Source organism: Mustela nivalis, assembly GCF_964662115.1.
Source record: "Mustela nivalis genome assembly, chromosome: 14".
NCBI lineage: Eukaryota > Metazoa > Chordata > Mammalia > Carnivora > Mustelidae > Mustela > Mustela nivalis.
Genome location: NC_139033.1, coordinates 82672544 through 82695448, shown reverse-complemented (window position 1 = coordinate 82695448; position 22905 = coordinate 82672544). Strand labels below are relative to the sequence as shown.

The window sequence follows — 22905 nt, the reverse complement described above, 5'->3', positions numbered from 1 at the left end:
CCCCTTTTGTTCCTGGAAGAAATGCTCTGTGATTCTGCTTGGTTATGAGATACTGCTTCGTTCTGTTTAGTAGTAGTTTATTCAGGACTGTTGTATCTACTTACACTTGGAATGGTGCTTTAATTTTCCTTTCTCTTACCTTTCTCTGACATTTTGGGTCAAATTTTTACTAGCACCATAAGAGGAGTTTTAGATCTTTCTGATTTTTTGAAAATAATTTTCTTGTCTCTGATTTGCATTGAAGCCTGGTGGATTGTGAGTAGGAATGCACTGTATAGAGCAGAAAGGAATCCATATCTGAACATGTGGAAAGTTGCCATTACCGTTTTAGTAAGGCCTGCTTGCCAGAGAAGGCAAACAAAAGCTCAGGACCTGACCTCTTGCCACTGGACTAGGGAAAGAGATGGTTGTCCAGTCCTTAAAATCATGTTGGAGATGGTGGTGATCTTGGGGAAGGTTTGAGAAACTAACTTTGGAAAAATTTATGCTCTGTGAAGCTCAGTAAGGAACAGAGATAAAGCCTAATTACTCTCCTTTCAGCAGCTGGGATCAGGGTAAGGGACACCGGTGCCACTAGCAGAGAGAGAGAGCATGCTCCAGATTTAGAACTAGAAGTGGTAGGATGGAAGGAGGGTAGGGGACCTCCGGGGATCTCACTAAGAAGGGTGGTGGAGGCTGGGTTGTCCTGGCCCAAAAGAGGGAGGGCTGAGCACCATGAAAATACACTGAGGATTTTCCCTTACCTTGCAGCAGGTCAGTGGAGATGAGTGGACAAGACCCTCTCAGCCTCTTGGATCTTGCAGCACAGAGCCTCCTGAATGATGAGGACTCAGCTGTCCGTGCCCTGGAGAAGCTCCCTGTGGGCCTCTTCCCAACACTGTCCACAGCAGCTTTTGATGGGGGACACACGAAGACTGTGACAGCAATGGTGCAGGCCTGGCCCTTCCCCTGCCTCCGTCTTGGATCGTTAAGAGATCAGTCAATAACTCAAGACCTCTTGGAAGCTGTCCTAGATGGGCTGGAATTGGTTCCTACCAGTGCTGCTTGCCCCAGGTAACTGGAGAGACAGGGTGCTGATAGTGGCGCAGTGACTGAGGAAGTGGGAGTTGGATTCAGGGATGTGGGGCCCAGGCATGTGCCACCAGGTACAGTGTCAATCATTGGGAAGCCTTGAGCCATTGCTCAGGGTCCCTCTGAGAAGAGAGCCCTGGTGCAGTTCAGAGCCGATCACGCTGCTGAGGTGGTTAAGGGGGTGGCTAGGTTTCCGGGGAGTATCCCCAGAGTGTATAAAAAGGTGGGCACTGAGGAGGGCCCTTTGAACGCATGGTGCAGAGCAGCAGGCAGGGCTGCTGGCTGGCCCAGCGGCCCTTCCCAGGGTTCACTGCTGCTGGTCTCCCAGCCCTGCTGTACTGGCCTGAAAGTCCCAGTCTCTACTATCCTTCTCATTCCCTGCAGGAGATCGAAGCTGAAGGTGCTGGATTTTACCCATGACTTTGAGCACTCCAACTGGGAGGAGTGCTCTGAGACGACTCCTGCCCCCTTTGTCATCACTCACATGCTGGAAGAGCCGGAGGCAGACCCGCTGGCGCCCAATTCCAAAGAACAACCTCCGCATCACCGAGAACCTGTGGAAATCCACACAGACCTTTTCCTCGGCGGTTTGTTCGGCTTCTTCCACCTGTCGGGGTTCCCCTCATACATACTGCAGAGAGTTGAGAAGAGCCATGGCTGTCTGCGCCTCCGCTGTCGGACCCTGGTCATCAACCAGGTGCCGTTGCGCAGCCTCGTCGAGATCCTGGGAATGCTGGAGCTGGAGACCATCCGAGAGGTGAGGCTTCATCACAGGAGCAGGTTCTGCTTCCGCTCGGACCTGATCCAGTTCTTCACCCATGTAGGGCAGATGAGCAACCTGGGCCACCTCATCATGAACGACATCCCCTGGGATTTCCCTGCAGACTGTTTCTCCTTGCTGAGTCCACTGGGCCACCTCCAGAAGCTCCATCTCATCTTTGGCTGTCTCTCAGGCCAGCTACAGAAGATGCTGAGGTGAGTGTGCGGCAAGTCCTCTGAAGGTACCAGGCCAGGGCTCCTGGACGCCGCTCTGGGCATTGCTGCATTGGAGCAGAGACAAGCCTGGGCTTCCCTTCTGTGAGTCCATAGAGTTGCTGCTGGACCCAGACTCCAGGGCCGTGGTCCTGGGCCAGCAAGGGGCTGGTGGCTGCTATAGAAGAGAAAGAGGCAGGTCTGAAATTGTCATCTCATCCACTCATTCATTCGCTTACTCCATTCATTCATTCATTCATGCGGTTAGTCTGTGCCAAGCAGTTAGCTAAGAATGGATATGCAACCTTGAAAAAAACCTGTCTAGAGTTTATGTAGAGAAGGTGAATAAGGATGGTAAGTTGTGAGAGGGTGGTGTTTGAGGGAGGAAACTGCCCCCCACAACATCTAAGCTGAGCTGATTTGGTGAACTGACTCTCCTCATAAATGTCTCTCAGATTTCTCTGTGGTATACCCTGGAATAGGCAGCTGTTCTCCTGGGGCACAGGTCTTTGAGTAAATAGAAGTATGGGGAACCATCTTCCTGAACCTTCTACCGAGTAGAATCTAGGCCTTAGCATGAGTAGGAGTTACATCTAAATTTCATTAATTCTACATTTTATGGAGCATGAGTGATAACTGTGTTGAGGTGGCTTGTTAGGAAGCTTAGAGGGGTGCCTGACACCATACTCTGAAAATAGAGAGGTCCTGTGGGGAATGGAGAAATGTTTCACTCCATGCTCTGTGTTCTTAACTGCTGCGGAAGATGGCTCCCACCATTTGCATCCAGACTGAGGTAGGCGTAGTGCAAATTTCTCAGGCCAGATTTCTGGATCTTTTCCAAATACATCTAGTGTACACTCCAATTTCCAAGCAGTAAATAGTGTTTGTCTCTCCACAGTGGCCTGCAAAAACCACTAGAGACACTGGTGATTAATGGATGTAGGCTTACTGAGAATGACATCACTTACTTATCCCAGAGCATTCATGCCACCCACCTGAAGGAGTTGGTCCTCTGTGGCAATAATCTATCCCAAATGGTTCCTGGGCCCCTCGAGGTTCTGCTGGGGGAGGTGTCAGGCACTCTGCAGCACCTGAACTTGAGAAGCTGCCGGTTGAAGGAAGCCCAGCTCCGAGCCCTGCTGCCTGCCCTGTGCTGCTGCTCTCGCCTCCGCTCTCTGGTGTTCTACGACAATGTCATCTCCACCTCAGGCATCATGAACGTGCTGCAGCGCTTAGCGGGGCTGAAGGAGCTGAAGCGTGTGCAGTACCCTGTCCCTGCTGAGTGTGTTGTGTACTTGGATGAATACAGGTGGGGGAACCTCAACAGAGTGGAGCTCGCCCGTGTGCATGCCAAGTTGCAGGAAATGTTGCAGGCACTACAGCGGGCCGACATGGAGTTGACGAACGCGACCTCAGTGGCCTGACTTATGAGAATGCACAGCTGACCTGATGGGAAAGAGGGGCAGCAGTGGATCCTGGAGCTGTGGCAGTGGATTTCCTGAGGATGGTGTGGCTTTGAAGAAAACTAGGAAAACAAGATAAAATGACAAACACTGTGGTGGGGACTCCTATTTCTGGATCCAACTGGGGCTCCCTTACTCATTACGTCGACAAGCACTGTGGTCAAAAATCGATCCTGGAGGTGCTGTTTTGGTGCTGGATATAAAAAGAGAGAGTCTCCCAGCACTTTTCCTTCTGGTCTGTTTACCCAGTTTCCCTTTCATTTTGCTTCAGCATTCCCACTTTGAACACCACGCAGTTGGGTGAGTTTCTTTTCAAAACACTTTTTTTAAAATAAGGTGGGATCACTGACATTTTCGTCAAGGGAATAGATGAATGTAGGTGCTCAGTACATAGTTTTTGTTCACCTCTTTGTTCAGATATTTGTCGACTTCCTGTTCCGAAGCTGCTCTTATTGAGGAAGAGTGTAAACATTCAAGGTGTCTGCTTTCAAAGAACTTAGCTTTGAAAGGGATGGGTACCACTAAACAGGTCACCAAACCCCTAAGAAAGCTGCTTTCAGAGGAGTGCCATGAGAATACCAGTATGGCGAGGGGTTACCAGAGTCAGGGGACTGGGATGGTTGAGCATATGTATTGGTCTGTCCTCAGCTCCTGACGCAGAGCTTCTGAAAGCAGTGTCATTTCCTAATAACAACTCTAGAAGTATCCTTTGTCCCAACATTTGGCCTTTGACCCCTACCCCTGACACAGGGCTCTTGAAACCCTAGTACATGCATTCCTAAGTGAAAAGAATACTAGGATCATTTTTTGTTCTAATGACACGCTTTAGGCTGGGCAATCAGATGGCTCCCAGGTGGGGCTGGTCCCCTGAAAGACCAAACCATGATTAGCTTGGAATTTTCAGCCCCTGCCTCATTTTCCAGAGGGGGAAGAGGGACTGGAAACGGGAGTGAGTTGATACACCTACATGAGGAAACCTCCATACAACCCCAGTAGTAGGGGTATGGAGAGATGTACCCCAACGCCGCAAGAACAGAAGCTCCTGCACTTGGATCCTCTCCCTTCAGACCTCACCATATGTATCTCTTCATCTGGCTCTTCATCCATCCTATTTATCATCTTTTCATAAACTGGTAATAGTAAGTGTTTCTGTGAGATCTGTGAGCCACTCCAGCAAATTAATCCAACTTGAGGGAGGGGGTCATGGGAGCGCCTCTGATTTGTAGCCAGATCAGACAAGTGGTGAGTAAGCTGGGGGCTTAACTACTTGCTCTTGGGCATCTGAAGTAGGGCGGGGGCAGTCTTGTGGGACTGATCTCTTCAGCTGGGATCCGCCATTCTCTCCAGGTGCATGGTATTGGAGATACGGTGTGACTTAGTTTTTGTTGCTGGGACGAATCCCCACACATTTTGGTGACCAGAAGTGTTAGAAGTGCAGTGTTTTCTGTGAGGCGTATAGGAGACCCAGGAGAAAGACTCCCAGCAGCAAAGAACTGGGTTTTTCCCCATGAGGGAGGTAGAACTGGGGTTTTCCTTAACAGTGGCTGGTTTTTTTGTTTTTGTTTTTGTTTTTGCTTTGAGGGAGTTGGTGAGGGGAGATGCAGGAATTGAGGATTCTCTGTAAATATACCAGTAGCTGATAGGTGTGTGTGGAAAAGCATCCAGATATCAGAAGAGCTAGGGAAGCCCCCACTCCAGGCAGAGAAATGAGAGGAGAAATGTGAGAAGGAATCAAGGAGAGACAGAGGATGAAGGATACGTTAAACCCTTTGATGGTGAAAAGGGAGAATCCTTTCTCATGGAGTAGCCTTTTGCTTAGAGTCCCCTGGAGGAAAAGCAACTGAGCTGGAGCAAAGTTGATTAAGGTGGAGGGCAGCATAGTGGAGAGGAATTGTTCCAATTTTTTCTTCATAATAAATGGTGACACCTAAGCACATGTCTCCTCTCCACCCAACTCCCTGTCCCAGATTACTTCCCAAGAACTGCCTTTAACTTTCTGGGCCCACTTCATTTCCTTCTGTTATTTCTAATAATTTATACTTTTGTGTTTTCTCTGTCTCTAATCGCAGCAGTTTGATTTGCTAATTTCAGATTCTGTTTCTCTGTTAAGATTGTCATTCCTTATCCCCCTGCCTAGGACCTCCAATGCCATGATGAGCGAGAGTGGGTGTCCTTGTCTCATTCCTGGTGGTGTAAGCTGTGCCTTCAGCATATGGCAGTTTGAAATGATGCTGCTTTATTCAGGGTGATGTTTCAGTGTGTCCCACTTCTGTGGTTTTGTTTTTTTCCTATATACAGGTGTGCCCCGCTTTTTGAAAATTTGTGTGATGCCACTTGTGCAAAAGACCTCCATTTGTCCCTGTTTCCGCTAAGCAAAAGAAATTCGAAGAGGATTTTCACTTTTATGTAAAAAGCGAAAATAGCATTCAGCGTTTGTTTTGCAGCAGGTCATCATAGAGGCAGCGCACACCCCAGGTTGCGAGAGTGGCCCTGCCGAGTGCACCCCCCTCCACCCCACCCTGGAACTCTGCTCCACATCTCGTCAAGCCACCATAGCTGTGAACCATGTCTGTGAGTGTGTGTGCTTTTTCTTGGTTTATTTTGTGCTTTTGTTAGCAAGGTGTGTGCTGAGATGTCAGACAAGCCTAGGAGAGGTTACTTTTTGGGTCTGGGAACACTAAAATGTTTTCCATATAAATTAATGGCAGCTGCTTTGCTTTACACAAACATTTCAGCTTATGAAAGTTTTCATAATGCTCTACTTTTCAAAGATCAGGGTACCAGGGTGTCTCAGTTGGTTAGGCATCTGCCTTCGGCTCAGGTTGTGGTCCCAGGGTCCTAGGCTCGAGCCCCATGTTGGGGGGCCTGCTTCTCCCTCTGCCCACTGCTCCCCCCACTTGTGCACACACACTCAGTCTCTCAAATAAATAAAATCTTTTTTTTTTAAAGATTTTATTTATTTATTTGACAGAGATCACAAGTAGGCAGAGAGGCAGGCAGAGGAAGGGGGAAAACAGGCTCCCTGCTCAGCAGAGAGCCCGATGTGGGGCTCCATCCCAGGACCCTGAAATCATGACCTGAGCCGAAGGCAGAAGCTTAACCCACTGAGCCACCCAGGCGCCCCTCAAATAAATAAAATCTTTAAAAAAAAAAAAAAAAGAATGCTCTACTTTCAGATAGCAAAGGAAATCTATAGCCTCTGAAAGCCTTGAAGTTTAGTAAGATTCCGTGTGGAACTCTCTGGGCTTGGTGCTTCGTGTATAACTTTTTCTATTGAAAAAGTTCTAACTGATAACTTTTTCTATTCCGTCTATGGAAATTAACCTGTTTTAGGTGTATAATTCAATGGCATGTTACATCCACAGTGTTTTTTGCAACCAGAACCACTATTTTCCAAAACTTCTTCACTCCAGATAGTCTCTGTACAGTAATTTCCCATTCCCCCTCTGCCATAATGAAGTGGCTTAAAATAACAAATTTTATTCTTTCACAGTTTTGGAGACTAGAATTGTGAAATCAAGGTATTGGCAGGGTTATGCTCTCTCTGAAATCTCTAGCATATGTTCCTTCCTTGCCTCTTAGACCTTTTGGTAGCAGCAGCGTGACTACAGTCTTTACTGTCATCTCACATGGTTGGCCTTCCTCCTTGCCTGTGTCCAGATTTTGATTAGGACACCAGTCATACAGCATTAGGGGCCAGTGTAATCATGTATGATCTCCTATTAATGGATTGCATCTGTAAAGACTTATTTCCAAATAGCGTCACATCCACAAGTACCAGGAATTCGGCTGCCAAGTAATCTTTCTGAGGGACACAGTTCAACTTCTAATGTAATATGGTCATCTTGATATGAAGTTCTCTGGTTCATGAACATAGCATATCTATTTCTGTAGGTCTTCTTTAGTTTATTCCTGTTTTATAATTTTGTAGTTTCCAGTGTACAGATCTATCACCTCCATGGTTCATTTTATTCCAAAGTATTTATTGTTTTTGATGCTATTGTAAATGGAAGTGTTTTTTAAATTTTTTTGGTGGTTCATGATCAGTGTATAGAAATAAAACAGATTTTTGTATCCTACAACTTTACAAGGAGATAGAACTTTATTTCTTCCTTTTATTTTATATTTTTATTGGGCTAACCGTACGGTCTTGAATTTCTAGTACAGTGTTGTGTAGAAGTATTGAAAGCAGACATGCTTGTCTTATTCCTGATCTTAGGGGAAAAGCTTTCAGTCTTTCACCATTGAGTTCAACGTTACATGTGGTATTTCCTTATGGGTGTTTATTACATTGAGGTAGTCTGTTTCTAGTCCTAGTTTATTGACTGTTTCTTTTTATCATGAAAGGGTATTAGATTTTGTTAGATACACATCAGTTGAAATGATCATTTGAGCTTTACCTCTTCATGATACTAATGTGGGTTGCATTTATTAATTGTTGAATGTTGAAACATCCTTGCTTTCTGGGGATAAATTCCATTTGGTTATGATGTATAATCATTTTTAAATGTTGTTAAATTGAATTTGCTAGTATTTTATTGATTTTAGAATCATTATTCTTGAAGGACATTGGTCTGTAGTTTCAATTTTTTTTTAAAGATTTTATTTATTTATTGGACAGACAGAGATTACAAGTAGAGAGGGAGCAGAGAGGCTGAGCAGAGAGCCCGATGCGGGGCTCAAACCCAGGACCCTGGGATCATGACCTGAGCCGAAGGCAAAGTCTTTAACCCACTGGGCCACCCCTGTAGTTTCAGTTTTGTAGTGTCTGTCCTTAAGTGTCAGGGTAATGCTTGCCTTATAGCATGAGTTGGGAAGTTTTCCTTTCTTTTCAATTTTTGGGAAGCATTTATGAAACATTGGTGTCAGTTCTTTAAATGCTTGGTAGAATTTACCAGTGAAACCAACTGGTCCTGGGTTTTTCTTTGCTGGAAGCTTTCTGATGGTTTCAGTCTCCTTAAAAGTTCTAGATCTATTCAGAACTTCAGTTTCTTCATGATTTAGTCTTAGTAGGTTTTATGTTTGCAGGAATTTGTCCATTTTTTTCTAGGTTATCTAATTTGTTGGCATATAGTTGTCCATGGTGCTTTTTTATAATCCTTTAGTGTTTCTTAAAACAGCTTTATTGGGATGATTTTGGCATATAAAAATTGCATATATTTAAGTTATACATTTGGCATTTGCAATATGTGGGTATATTGTGAAATGATCACCACAGTCAAGCTAATTAATACACATGTTACTTAGGTAGTGTGTGTATTTAGGGAGAACATTTAGGATGTGTCCTCTTAGCAAATTACATGCATAAAATAACAGTATTGTTAACTATTGGCACCATGAGGTACATACATTAGATCTCCAGAAATTATTCATCTTGTATAGTTGAAACTTTGTATTCTGACCAACATCTTCACATTTCCCCCCTCCCCACTCCCAGCCACCACCATTCTACTCTTCATTCTATGAAGTTGAATATTTTATTTTATTTTTAAAAATATTTTTATTTGAGAGAGAGAAAGAGCATGTGCATGTACAAGTTGGGGAGAAGGAAAAGTAGACCCCCGCCAAGCTGGGAGCCCGATGCAGGACTCGAGCCCAGGACCTCAGGACCCCAAGCCAAGGGCAGACCCTTAACTGACTGAGCTACTCAGGTGCCCCAAATTTAGAATATTTTAGACTCCACATGTGAAATCATGCAGTGTATTTCTCTTCTGTGTCTTGTTCATTTTGCTTAGCATACTGTCCTCCAGCTCCATTCGTTTTGTCACAAATGGCAGGATTTCCTATTTAAGGAAACATACATAAATAAATAAAAACATACTTACATGAATGGATAAAGGAAACATGATAATCTTTATCCTTTCATCCACTGAGAGATATTTAGGTTATTTCTATAGTTTAAATAGTGCTGCAAAGAATACGAGAGTGCAGCTATCAACTCTTTTGAAATATTTACCTAGAAATGGGATTACTAGATCACTTGATAGTTCTTTTAATTTTTTGCGGAATCTCCATACTGTTTTCAGTGTTTGTACTAATTCGTATTCCCATCAGCAGTGTATGAGGGCTCCCTTTTTCCAGATCTTGACAAACTATTTTTGTCTTTTTGATAGTACCCAACTGAGCAGGCGTGATGTGAAACCTCACTGTGGTTTTGACTTACATTTCCCTGATGAGAGATGTTGAGAACTTTTTCAAGTCCCTGTAAGCCATTTGAATTTCTTCTTTAAAGAAGTGACATTTAGGTATTTTGCCCATTTTAAATCAGGTTATTTATATTTTTAGTGTTGAGTTATAGGAGTTCCTCATATATTTTGAATATTAATGCCTTATTGGATATATGGTTTGCAAACATTTTTTCCCATTGAATGGGTTGCCTTTTCACATGGTGGTTTCCTGTGATATGCAGAATCTTTTTAATTTCATGTAGTCCCATTTGTCGGTTTCTGCTTTTGCTGCCTGTAATTTGGTGTCCCATCTAAGAAGTTATGGCCAAGACGAATATCAAGATGTTTTTCCCATTTCCTTTTAGGAGTTTTGTAGTTTCAGGCCTGAGGTTTAATTCTTTAACTCATTTGAGGTGATTTTTGTGTATGGTGTGGGATAGGGATATAATTTCATTCTTTTGAATGTGGATATCCAGTTTTCTCAAAACCATTTGTTGAAGAGTGTCCTATCTCCATTGTGTGTTCTTAGCATCCTTGCGGAACATCAGTTGGCTATAAATGTGTGGACTTATTTCTGGATTCTCTCTTCTGTTCCATTGGTTTGTCTGCTTTTATGTGGTTTGGTTGTTATGTAATGTAATTTCAGACCAGAAAGCATTATGTCTCCAGTTTTATTGTTCTCAAGATTACTTTGGTATTTGTGGTATTTCATGGTTCCATACGAATTCTATTTCAATTTTTCCATATGTGTAAAAGGTGTCATTAGAAAGATTTTGGTAAGGGTTACAATAAATATGTACATTGCTTTGAGTGTTATGGACATATTAACGATATTTTTCCAGTCTACAAACATTATAAAACATTGATGAAGGAAATTTTCAAAAACACATAAATGGAAAGATAGTTAATAATTTAATAAATTTAATGTCTTTCCACTCATTTGTGTCTTTGAAAATGTCTTTCCATTTATTTGTGTCTTTGAAAATGTTCATCAATGTTTTATAATGTTCAACACATAGAAGTCTTATACTTCTTTTATTATTTCCTATGTATTTTATTCTGTTGTTGTTTATTCTTGTTATTGTAAATGTAATTGTTTTCTTAATTTCCTTTTTTGATAGTTCATTCCTTAGTCTTTTTTTTTTTTTTTTTAAAGATTTTATTTATTTATTTGACAGAGAGAGATTACAAGTAGGCAGAGAGGCAGGCAGAGAGAGAGAGGAGGAAGCAGGCTCCCTTCTGATCAGAGAGCCTGATGCGGGACTCGATCCCAGGACCCTGAGATCATGACCTGAGCCGAAGGCAGCGGCTTAACCCACTGAGCCACCCAGGCGCCCCTCCTTAGTCTTTTTTTTTTAAAGATTTTATTTATTTATTTGACAGACAGAGATCACAACTAGGCAGAGAGGAAGGCAGAGAAAGAGAAGGAAGCAGGCTCCCTGCTGAGCAGAGAGCCCAATGCAGGCCTCAATTCCAGGAGCCTGGGATCATGACCTGAGCCAAAGGCAGAGGCTATAACCCATTGAGCCACCCAGGTGCTCCAGTTCATTCCTTAGTCTTTAGAAATGAGAATTTTTGTATGTTGATATCATATCCTGTAAGTTTACTGAATTTGTTTTAGTAGATTTTTGTGGAGTCTTTATGGTTTTCTATATATGTGATGATCCTACTTGCAAATAGATAATCTTTTTGCATTTTATTTTATTTTTAATTTTTTATTAACATTTAATGTATTATTAGCCCCAGGGATACAGATCTGAGTCCTCAGTCTTACATACTTCATAACATGCACCATAGCACATACCCTTCCCAGTGTCCATAACTCAACCACCTCTCCCCTTTCCCCGGCAACCCTCAGTTTGTTTTGTGAGATTAAGAGTCTCTTACGGTTTGTCTGTCTCCCCAATCCCATCTTGTTTCATTTTTTCCTTCCCTAACCCCCAAACCTATCACTTGCAAGTAGATAATTTTACTTCTTTATAATTTCTATACCTTGTATTTCTGTTTCTTGCCTGATTGCTCTGGCTAGGACTTCCAGGAGAGTGTTGAATAGCAGTAGTGAGAATGGGGATTGTTGCCCTTGTTCTGGATCTTAGAGGAAGATCTTCCAGTTGTAACTCATTGTTTATGATATTAGCTGTGAATTTTTCATAGATGGCCTTTCTCGTGTAGAAATTTGAGAGATTTTATCACGATTGGATATAGAATTTTGTCAGTGTTTTCTACACCTTTTGAGATGATGATGTAATGTTTGTCTTGCATTTTGCTTGTATTGTGTATCACATTGATTAGTTTCTTTTTAATTTTTTATTTTTTATAAATATATATTTTTATCCCCAGGGGTACAGGTCTGTGAATCGCCAGGTTTACACACTTCACAGCACTCACCAAAGCACATACCCTCCCCAATGTCCATAACTCCACCCCCCTTCTCCCAACCCTCCTCCCCCCAGCAACCCTCAGTTTGTTTTGTGAGATTAAGAGTCACTTATGGTTTGTCTCCCTCCCAATCCCATCTTGTTTCATTGATTCTTCTCCTACCCACTTAAGCCCCCATGTTGCATCACCACTTTCTCATATCAGGGAGATCATATGATAGTTGTCTTTCTCCGCTTGACTTATTTCGCTAAGCATGATACGCTCTAGTTCCATCCATGTTGTCGCAAATGGCAAGATTTCATTTCTTTTGATGGCTGCATAGTTTTCCATTGTGTATATATACCACATCTTCTTGATCCATTCATCTGTTGATGGACATCTAGGTTCTTTCCATAGTTTGGCTGTTGTGGACATTGCTGCTATAAACATTCGGGTGCATGTGCCCCTTTGGATCACTACATTTGTATCTTTAGGGTAAATACCCAGGAGTGCAATTGCTGGGTCATAGGGTTCCTCAACATTTTGAGGAACCTCCATGCTGTTTTCCAGAGTGGTTGCACCAGCTTGCATTCCCACCAACAGTGTAGGAGGGTTCCCCTTTCTCCACATCCTCGCCAGCATCTGTCATTTCCTGACTTGTTGATTTCAGCCATTCTGACTGGTGTGAGGGGATATCTCATTGTGGTTTTGATTTGTATTTCCCTGATGCCGAGTGATATGGAGCACTTTTTCATGTGTCTGTTGGCCATCTGGATGTCTTCTTTGCAAAAATGTCTGTTCATGTCCTCTGCCCATTTCTTGATTGGATTATTTGTTCTTTGGGTGTTGAGTTTGCTAAGTTCTTTATAGATTTTGGACACTAGTCCTTTATCTGATATGTCGTTTGCAAATATCTTCTCCCATTCTGTCAGTTGTGTTTTGATTTTGTTAACTGTTTCCTTTGCTGTGCAAAAGCTTTTGATCTTGATGAAATCCCAGTAGTTCATTTTTGCCCTTGCTTCCCTTGCCTTTGGCGATGTTCCTAGGAAGATGTTGCTGCCTGTGTTCTCCTCAAGGATTTTGATGGATTCCTTTCGCACATTGAGGTCCTTCATCCATTTTGAGTCTATTTTCGTGTGTGGTGTAAGGAAATGGTCCAATTTCATTTTTCTGCATGTGGCTGTCCAATTTTCCCAACACTATTTATTGAAGAGGCTGTCTTTTTTCCATTGGACATTCTTTCCTGCTTTGTCGAAGATTAGTTGACCGTAGAGTTGAGGGTCTATTTCTGGGCTCTCTATTCTGTTCCATTGATCTATGTGTCTGTTTTTGTGCCAGTACCATGCTGTCTTGATGATGACAGCTTTGTAATAGAGCTTGAAGTCCGGAATTGTGATGCCACCAACTTTGGCTTTCTTTTTCAATATCCCTTTGGCTATTCTAGGTCTTTTCTGGTTCCATATAAATTTTAGAATTATTTGTTCCATTTCTTTGAAAAAGATGGATGGTACTTTGATAGGAATTGCATTAAATGTGTAGATTGCTTTAGGTAGCATAGACATTTTCACAATATTTATTCTTCCAATCCAGGAGCATGAAACATTTTTCCATTTCTTTGTGTCTTCCTCAATTTCTTTCATGAGTACTTTATAGTTTTCTGAGTATAGATTCTGTGCCTCTTTGGTTAGGTTTATTCCTGGGTATCTTCACATTGATTAGTTTGCATGTGTTGGACTAACTGTGCATCCCAAAGATAAATCCCACTTGGTCACGGTATATGACTCTTTTGATGTGCTATTGAATTTAGTTTGACAGTGCTGTTGAGCCTTGAACAGCAGGGGGTTAGGAGCACCAATCCCCTACATAGACAGAAATCTAACTTTTGACTCCCCTCAAACTTAATTACTAATAGCCTACTGTTGATCACAAACCTTACCAATACAATTAACATATATTTTAGATGTTAAATGTATTGTGCACTATTTTCGTATAATAGAGTAGAAAAAAGAAAACCATAAAGAAGAGAAAACGGGCACCTGGGTGACTTAGTTGGTTAAGTGTTCGACTGTTGATCTCCGCTCAGGGTCTTGCTCTTGAGCCTCATGTCAGACTCCACGCTGGGCATGGAGCCTGCTTAAGATTCTCTCTCCCTCTTCCCCTCCCCACCCCCACTTGTGCACCCACTCTAAGAGAAAAAAGAGTGAGATAATTCATTTATAGTATTATATACATAGTTACTGAAAAATTTTGCATATAGGTGGTGGCAGTGGCAGGCCTGGCCCTGGGATGGCAATGTTCTGCAGCCTGTAGCCTCAGCTCAGCAGTGGCAGCTGCTGGGTGCGCGCAGAGGTGCAGTATAGCTGCTCCCCCATCTGCCTACAGGGGTACCATCAGCCATGATCGATAGCCACCATGGCCAAGCTTGAGTAGGCTGGTCGCCAGGTGGCCGTGGAGCCAGGGCACTACTACAGGAAGGAGTCCACACCCAGTCCAGGGGGACCCAAGGCCTGCAGTGACCCCAGCACAGTCCTAGAGTCCTGTGCATGGAGGACTTGTGGGGGATGGGGGCACCAAGGGTGTGGGGCTCCCTTTGCAGCACTTTCTCTGCCCTATGGGTACTTTCTTCTACTTGAGCCCAGCCTCCTGCCTGCTAGCCCCAAGAGTTCAACCCAGACACCCCAGTAGTATGGTTACCTGCACCCTGCCCAGTCCTGGGTTCCCCTGGGGGGGGGGGGGGATGATGGCAGCCTCATTAAGCCTCTCTAGGTACTCAGAGCCTGACCTCTGTGCCAGAGGCCTTCAGTTTGATCTTATGCTGTGGTAAATAAATGGCTTGTGGCTTTTGCTGTCAGCACTTTAAAAAACCACATGTAAGTGGACCCAGACAGTTCAAACCTGTGGTGTCCAAGGATCAACTGTGTGTTTTTTCTTAAACATACGTACCTATGATAAAGGTTACTTTATAAATTAGGTACAGTGAGAGATCAACAACAAAGCTAATAATAAAACAAAAAATTTAACAGTATACTTTGTGACCAAAGGAATGAGACTGACACAAAATGAAAATCAAGCAAAGCTTTATTTCACGCCAAGCATCAAAAATCAAACTGACCCGTCGGGGCCATCTCTTATGAAGAGGCGACGATGACGAGGACGCCGCTCCTGATGACAAAGAGGCGATGACAATGAGGACGACAACGCCGCTCCAGCGAGGCCGCTCCCCTGCAAGGCCACTCCCCGGACGAGGCCGCTCTGGATGACAAAGAGACAACGATGACGATGAGGACGACAACCCCAATGACACAGACTCTGCTCCCCATGATGCCACTCTGACAAGGCAGCGCCCCAGACCATGCCGCTCCAGAGGAGGCCGCTCCGGATGAGGTCACCAGGCCAATCCCCAGACCAGGCCACTCCAGATGAGGCCACACGCTGATGAGGCTGCTCCCCGGAATGACGCCGCTCCGGCGGGGCTGCGGATTAGAGCAGCAAGGCTGCTTGCTGCGGTGCTGCTCCTGACTATTACTCCAATGACTCCCCCAACAGTTGTTCTAACGGCTACTCTAACAGCTATCCCAACGGCTATTCTAACTCCTCCTGCTACTCTCCCCCGCCCCAGCCTCACAGACTAACCTTTAGAGAGGTTATTGAGCCTGGCCCACACACAGGTGGCCAATGAAATTTCAACTCACCACAGTAAATATATGCGCACCCCACTGATTGGATGTCTCCATCTGGCCATGTTAGGGTCTGTGATCAAAGGAATGAGACTGACACAAAACAAAAATCAAACAAAGCGTTGTTTCGCGCCAAGCATTAAAAATCAAATTGGTAGGGGTCATCTCTTACGAAGAGACGATGACGTTGACTTCGACAAGGCCACTCCCGATGAGGCCACTCCGCACGAGGCCACTCCTCCATGAGGCGGTTAGGGTCCGTGATCAAAGGAATGAGACTGATAACAAAGCGAAGGTCAAGCAAAGCTTTATTTCGCGCCAAGCATCAAGAATCACACTGACTGGTCAGGGCTGTCTCTTACAAAAGGGTGACAACAATGACCCTGGCAAGTCTGCTCCCAATGTGGCTGCTCTGGACGAGGCCTCTCCACAGATGAGGCCACTCACAGGATGAGACCGTTGCTAATGAGATCGCTCCCTGGACAGGGCTGCTCCCCGGACAGGGGCTGCTCCGGCAAGGCCGCTCCCCATACAAGGTGGCTCCCAAAAGAGACCACTCTGGAGGAAGCCTCTTCCCCGATGATGCTGCTCCCACAGGGCCGCTCACCGAGGAGGCCTCTTCCCAGACGAACCCGCTCCCTGGAATGATGCAGCTCCGACGAGGCTGTGGCTCAGGATGACAAGGCTGCTTGTGGCTCGGGATGGCAAGATCGTTCGCAGTGAGGTTGCTGGCTCTCCGGGCCGCTGACAGCTGGAAGCCACTGACGGCTCGCCTCGGGGCTGATGGAGGCAGTTATAGCTCTTATAAGAGCTGTTACAGCCTTTATAGCTCTTACAAGAGCTGTTACTGCTCTTCTGCTTCCGCGGACTCTTCCTTCTACTCCCTTCTCCTTCCTCCTTCTTCCTCCGACAGCTCTCCTACTTCTTCCCCCAACAGCCTCGCAAACCAACCTTTATGGGAGGTGGTTGAGCCCCACCCCTACACAGGCAGCCAATTGAATCCCAATTCCCCCAGTGGATATATGCACGCCCCACCGATTGGACATCTCCACCCGGCCTGCCCCGCCCCTATATCCGGGGTCCACAAGCAAGTTCCTCTGGGAGGGGCAGGCCCTTACATTCCCCCCTTTTCTTTGGAATTTAGTCAATCCTTGACTTTTCAGCTAGTTCTATGTTATATTTAGCATATAAGATTAACATTTTATCACTCCAATTTTCTTTAGTACAGCAACAATAAACTTACAGGTTTTTTTAGTCTTAGTTTTAGTCCATGATCAGTGGGGTCTGTTGGCTGCAGCTCCCATCTCTGGGGGGCGTCCTTACTCTGGGCTTGTTTGACGTGACCCGCATGAATCCAGGCCTTAATGCCTTCTACTTTTACTGCCGTGGGGGTGGTTAGGATAACAGTAAACGGTCCCTTCCAGCGAGGCTCCAAATTCCCCACTTGATAGCGACATATTCAAACCAAGTCCCTGGGTTGGTAAGGATGTGGTTCCACCACCATCTCCGTCCCCGTGTGGGCAATTTGGATCCCTGCGTGGGCTTTTTTAAAGACAGACTGTAATGCCTTCAGTGACTGGAGTACAGACTGATCAGTCATTTCTGCTAGGGCAACCTCCTATAGCCGAGGACAGAGCGGGGGGTGGGGGGTGGGGTCTCCCATACATTTCAAATGGGGCCACCTTGCTTAAATAGGGTGTACATCGGGCCCTGAGTAGGGCAAAAGGAAGGAGATCTACCCATCCACCACCAGTTTCCAGAATTAGTTTTGTCAAGGTCCGTTTAAGAGTCTAGTTCATTCTCTCTACTTGCTTGGAACTCTGAGGCCGATAGGCACAATGTAGTTTCCAATTTGTGCCCACAGCCTTGGCCAATGCCTGTGAGACTAAACTCGCAAATGCAGGGCCATTGTCTCGTTAGGGTCCGTGAGCAAAGGAACGCGACTGATACAAAGCGAAGGTCAAGCAAAGCTTTATTTCGCGCCAAGCATCAAGAATCACACTGACCGGTCAGGGTTTTCTTTATAAAAAGGAGACAACGTTGACCCCGGCGAGCCCACTCCCAACGTGGCTGTTCTGGACAAGGCTACTAGCAAGTCATCAACATACTGTAACAGAGTAACTCCTGGGTTGGAGGTTCTGTACTCATGCAAATCCTTGTGTAGGGCCTCGTCAAAAATGGTGGGTGAATTCTTGAATCCTTGGGGAGGTCTTGTCCAGGTGAGCTGGCCTTGAAACCCTTTCTGTGGGTCAGACCACTCAAAAGCAAAAAGGGGTTGAGATTCCCTTGCTAAAGATATTTAGAAAAATGCATCCTTGAGATCTAAGACAGTATATACAGTTTTTTGGGGGGCCCAGGAGGGAGAGTAGGGTATAGGGGTTAGGCACCGTCGGGTGGATATCTTCAACCCATTTGTTAACTTCCCGCAAGTCCTGAACGGGTTGGTACTCCCCAGTCTTGGCCTTTTTGACGGGCAGCAAAGGTATGTTCCATGGAGATTTGCAAGGAACTAGGATCCCGTCTCCTCGGAGGCGGTTAATTTGTATTCTGATCCTTTCCTTTGCTTCCTGGGGAAGGGGGTACTGCCGAATGTGAATAGCTGTAGCTGTCACCTTTAATTGTACCACCACTGGAGGTTGTACTTGGCCAAGCCAGGGGGCTTCCCTTCTGCCCATACCTGGGGAAACTCATCCTGTAGGATTTGGAGAAGGCTCCCCCACTTTGTCTCTGGTTTTGAGACTGGCTTGTAAAGGAGATATTCATCTACTGCTGCCATAAGCACTTGTACAGTGGGCTGTCTCAGCTATAGTCCTGTCTCCTTCCAAGAACTGGATGCCAACTCTTAACTTATGGATGAGATCTCTTCCCATCAAGTTATATGGGGCATTAGGGAGGACCAAAAATCGATGTTTAACTACTCCCGAGGCCAAATTTAAAGTCCTTTCTGTTGTCCATTTATGGCTCTCTGTGCCCTTTGCTCCTTGTACCCAAACTTCCTCTCCAGATAGTTTTCCCATAGGTTTAAGTAATGATGAAAATTGGGCTCCCATATCCACCAGAAAATCAACTGATTTCCCCTCCACTTCAATTTTTACCCGAGGTTCGGGGAGGGTCTCCGAACCATGGCCCCTTCAGTCTCTGGTGGCAAGCATTGCTGTCTTCCTTTTGAGGTACTCCCTGGCCCAATGTCCTTTTTCCTTACAATAAGCGCATTGATCTGAATCTAAGTCTTCCCGCTGCCTTCTCTGTGCTTAGGCTTTTCCTTCCATTTATTATCCCCTACCCGTCTCCTCCCCGCCTCATGTAATGCCAAAACCGTAACCAGTTTTTTTGGTCTGTTTTTCATCCTCTTGTGCATCCCTGTTGTTAAACACCTTTTCTGCTATTCCCACTAACTCAGTCAGATTCTTCCCTTCAAGTCCTTCAACTTTCTGAAGTTTCCTCCTTATATGTGGAGCTGACTGACTGGCAAAAGCAAGATTCATTGCCCTCTGATTTTGGGGTGCCTCAGGATCGATCGGGCTATACATTTTATAGGCTTCAAATAGCCTTTCTATGAAAGCTCCTGGAGACTCATTCTTACCTTGAGTCACTGTACTAATTTTAGATAAATATATGGGTCTCCTTGCAGCTACACGGAGGCCTCCCAGTAGAGCCTGGTGGTAGAAACGTAAGCTCTCCTTACCTTCATCAGAGTTTGGATCCCAGTCGGGGGGCTCCCTCGGGCAGTAGTCCTCCATTCGGTGGGGATTGAGGTCCCTACCAAGTCTCTCGCTTATCACCTTATGGGTTTCTTGCATGATGCGATCCTGTTCTTCCCCATTAAAGAGCGCTATAAGGAGCTGTTGAACATCCACCCAGGTAGGTTGATGAGTAAGAAAGACAGTCTCCAAGAGGCTAATTAAATCCTGAGGGTGGTCAGAACAAGATTTGTGTTGGGTCTTCCAGTTATAGATGTCAGAAGAGGAGAAAGGGATATAGCTTAGGTAGGGCCGTCCTCTCCCATTGGTAGAACAACCTCACGAAGAGGCAGCATTGGCACGGACAGTACCGGTGAGGTAAAGGGCGGCTGAAGGGAATAGAGGAAAGGGGAAGGATCAGGGCGGTCTCTCAGCTTGGTGGTCCCATAGGTGGACCCCAACTGTGTATGAGGTGGACTGGAAAAGGCATTTTGAGACTGAGAGTCAAATTTAGAGGACAAATGGCGGGGGGGGGGGAATTCCGCATCCTCCATATCCAATGGAGGTAGAACGGTCTTCTTCCCTGGGTCCCCCTCATCTGTCTTCTGGTTTTGGTGGTGCTCTGACCTGCCTTAGAGGGAGAAAAATGGTTTCGTTAGCAGGGAGAAGGTGGGACATGAGCCATGACGGCAGCTCTTCTATCAGATATCACCAGGCCACAATATACGGTATTTGGTCTCAATGTAGATCAAAGACCTCACTCAGGGTAGAATAGATCTGAGTCAAGGCAAACGTTCCTTCTGGTGGCCACCCTGTGGAGAAAGTGGGCCACTCTAATTGGCAGAGTGTTTTTAGTTTTCCCGGGTAAACCTTGTCACCTGACTGAGTGGCTTTACCTTGAAAATCCTTGAAATGTTCAAGAACAAGATCTAGGGGTGTCACAGGCCCCTCACTCCCCGTTTGTCTCATCTCTCCAAATACAACAAACAGCACAACAGACCAAAAAAAACAAGGCGAAGACAACCGCAGACCCAGCGATCCCCATCCAGAGCCTGCTGCTGGTGGGGACTCTCTTGGTCCCCTGCAAATACAACAAACCACACAACAGACAACAAAAGAAAAAACAGGCAAAGACAACTGCAGACCCAACAATTCTTACCCAGAACCTGCCACTGGTGGGGGCTTTCTTTATCCCCCAACCGCCTAGGGGACTCAAACCCCTCAACTGTCTAGGGGGACTCAAACCCCCCGACCGCCCAGGGGAATCTGAAACCCCTGTCAATCTACCAGCAGAGGGATGGGGCGTCCCCGCATCCACTCCAGCCCTGGGGAGCATGGCTGCGTCCAGCTTCTCCCCGGTGGGCTATACCCTGGAGCTCCAAACAGATAGGATCCCAATACCCAAGATCCCAATACCTCTGGAGGCTTTTCCCAAAAATTTCGATGCTGGCTCAGTTCTCGTCATTTGATCGCAGACGAGCCCCCAGTGTTAGGCTCCGTGATCAAAGGAATGAGACTGATATAAAGCAAAAATCTAACAAAGCTTTATTTCATGCCAGGTATCAAAAATCAAACTGACTGGTAATGATGCAGGTCCAGCGAGGCTCCTCACGGCAGGGCTGCGGCTCAGGGGTGGCGAGGGGGGAATTCCGCATCCTCCATATCCAATGGAGGTAGAACGGTCTTCTTCCCTGGGTCCCCCTCATCTGTCTTCGGCCACTGCCGAGGGCCGCGGTTCCGGGCGTCGGGGCCACTGGCAATGGGGCCGCTGGCGTCGGGGCCACTGGCGTCAGGGCTGCCAGTGGCTCAGTGGTGGCAAGGCTGTCGACGGCTAGGCCATTCCCTGCGGCACCACTGCCGAGGGCCGTGGTTCCGGGCGTCGGGGCCGCTGGCATTGGGGCTGCTGGCTGCTTGGTGGTGGCGAGGCTACCGGCAGCTAGGCTGTTCCCTGTGGCGCCGCTGCCGAGGGCCGCAGTTCCTGGCGGCAGGGCCACTGGCGTCTCTTACAGTTCTGACAAGAGCTGTCATAACTCTTACAGCTCTTACAAGAGCTCTTCCTTCTTCTGCCCCCGACAGCCTCACAGACCGACCTTTTATGGGGGTGGTTGAGCCCCGCCCACACACAGGTGGCCAGTTGAATTTCAGTTCACCCTAGTGGATGTACGCGCGCCCCACTGATTGGATGTCTTCATCCGGCCTGCCCTGCCCCTACATCCTGGGTTTATAAGCAAGTTCCTCTGGAAGGGGCAGGCCCTTATAGTTTCCACCTGACCCAACCCACCCTTGTATTTGGGTGGTTACCTGGGACTGGTTTCCCAGACTTGCTTTTAAGTAAGTTCCCCTGGGAGGGTGGGGCAAAGTCAATATAAGATTTACTGCATAAACAACAATATGGAAGTTCAACCGGGGCCGCTCTGGCTGAATAGCCCCTTACACTATGTTACTGATATCTAACTTCACCCCACTGTAGTCAGATAAGGTACCTTCTATATCCATCTCTTAAAATCTATTAAGTCTTGTTTTGTGGTCAGGCCTGATGAATATCCCATGTGTGTTAGAGAAGGAATGCAGTTGTGAATGCAGTTGTGTTCTATATATTTCTGTTAGATCAGGTTGGTTTATTATGTGCACATGGTCCATTTTCTTTTTTTTTCCCTGATTGTTACTGATTTCATTTGTCCTGTTTCCAAGTCCACGGATTCTTCTACATGTTCAAATCTGTTTTTCAATCTCTTCAGTGAATATCTCTTTTCAGTTACTGCACTTCCTAAGATTTCCTTTTGGTTTTGTTTTATGTTTTAGGAAACATTGCAGTTATTTCTACTTTGTTCATATATTTTCTGGATGTTCACTGTTCCTTTAGCTCTTTAAGCAGTCTTCACGATGGTTGTTTCATCTAGTATATCCACCATGTAGTTGTCTCGGAAACAGTGTCTGTTGGGTTTTTTTTTTTCCCCCTTTGAATTGGACTTTCCTTCCCATTTCTTTGTAAATCTTGTAATTTTGGTGTTGTTGTTTTTGAAAACTAGGCATTTGAATCTTACAATATGGGAACTCCATAAATCAGATTCTTACCTTTCCCCCAGGTTTCCTGGGTTGGGTTTGTTGTTGTTGTTGTTTTAGGAAATCTCTTTGCTGGGGATCACATCACCTGAGATAGACATTTTAAGGAGTTCTTTGTTCTTTTCTGAGCCTACATCTTTTCAGGATATATGCAGCGATTTTCTAAAGTTTTTGAAACTGTTGATTTTGAATACCTAAATCCTTCAATATTTAGCTCCCAAAAGGGGAAAATGGGGGGGAAAGTAGCCAGTATCTTTTTAAACTCCTTGGAAGCTGCTTTGGCCCATGGTTATTACAACAGTATTGGCCTGCACGTGTCTGATCAAGAGCATTCAAAACATAGATTCCTGATTTTTGGAGGACAAAGTCCTCATTAACCATCCTGATTCTATTACCCAACAAATGCAGGCTGCTCTTTGGTGAATTATAGACAGAGACTATGCCACGTGGAGTT

General features: G+C 45.5%; 1 protein-coding gene across 13 annotated transcripts in view; it reads left to right on the top strand.

The window, feature by feature from the left end:
- Positions 1-22905, top strand: part of LOC309847437 (melanoma antigen preferentially expressed in tumors-like) — a 55303-nt gene that overhangs the window by 17791 nt on the left and 14607 nt on the right. For 10 of the 13 annotated variants that reach the window (XM_082697685.1, XM_082697693.1, XM_082697684.1 and 7 more), the window contains 4 exons: positions 751-1053; positions 1456-2046; positions 2942-3806; positions 5805-6665. In XM_082697685.1, the coding sequence (XP_082553811.1) occupies positions 764-1053; positions 1456-2046; positions 2942-3467 (1407 nt within the window). In that variant the 5' untranslated portion in view covers positions 751-763 and the 3' untranslated portion in view covers positions 3468-3806; positions 5805-6665. Of the gene's footprint in view, positions 1-750; positions 1054-1455; positions 2047-2941; positions 3807-5804; positions 6666-22905 lie in introns of those variants that run through there. The other 3 variants (XM_082697691.1, XM_082697689.1, XM_082697686.1) reach the window with 2 other exon arrangements.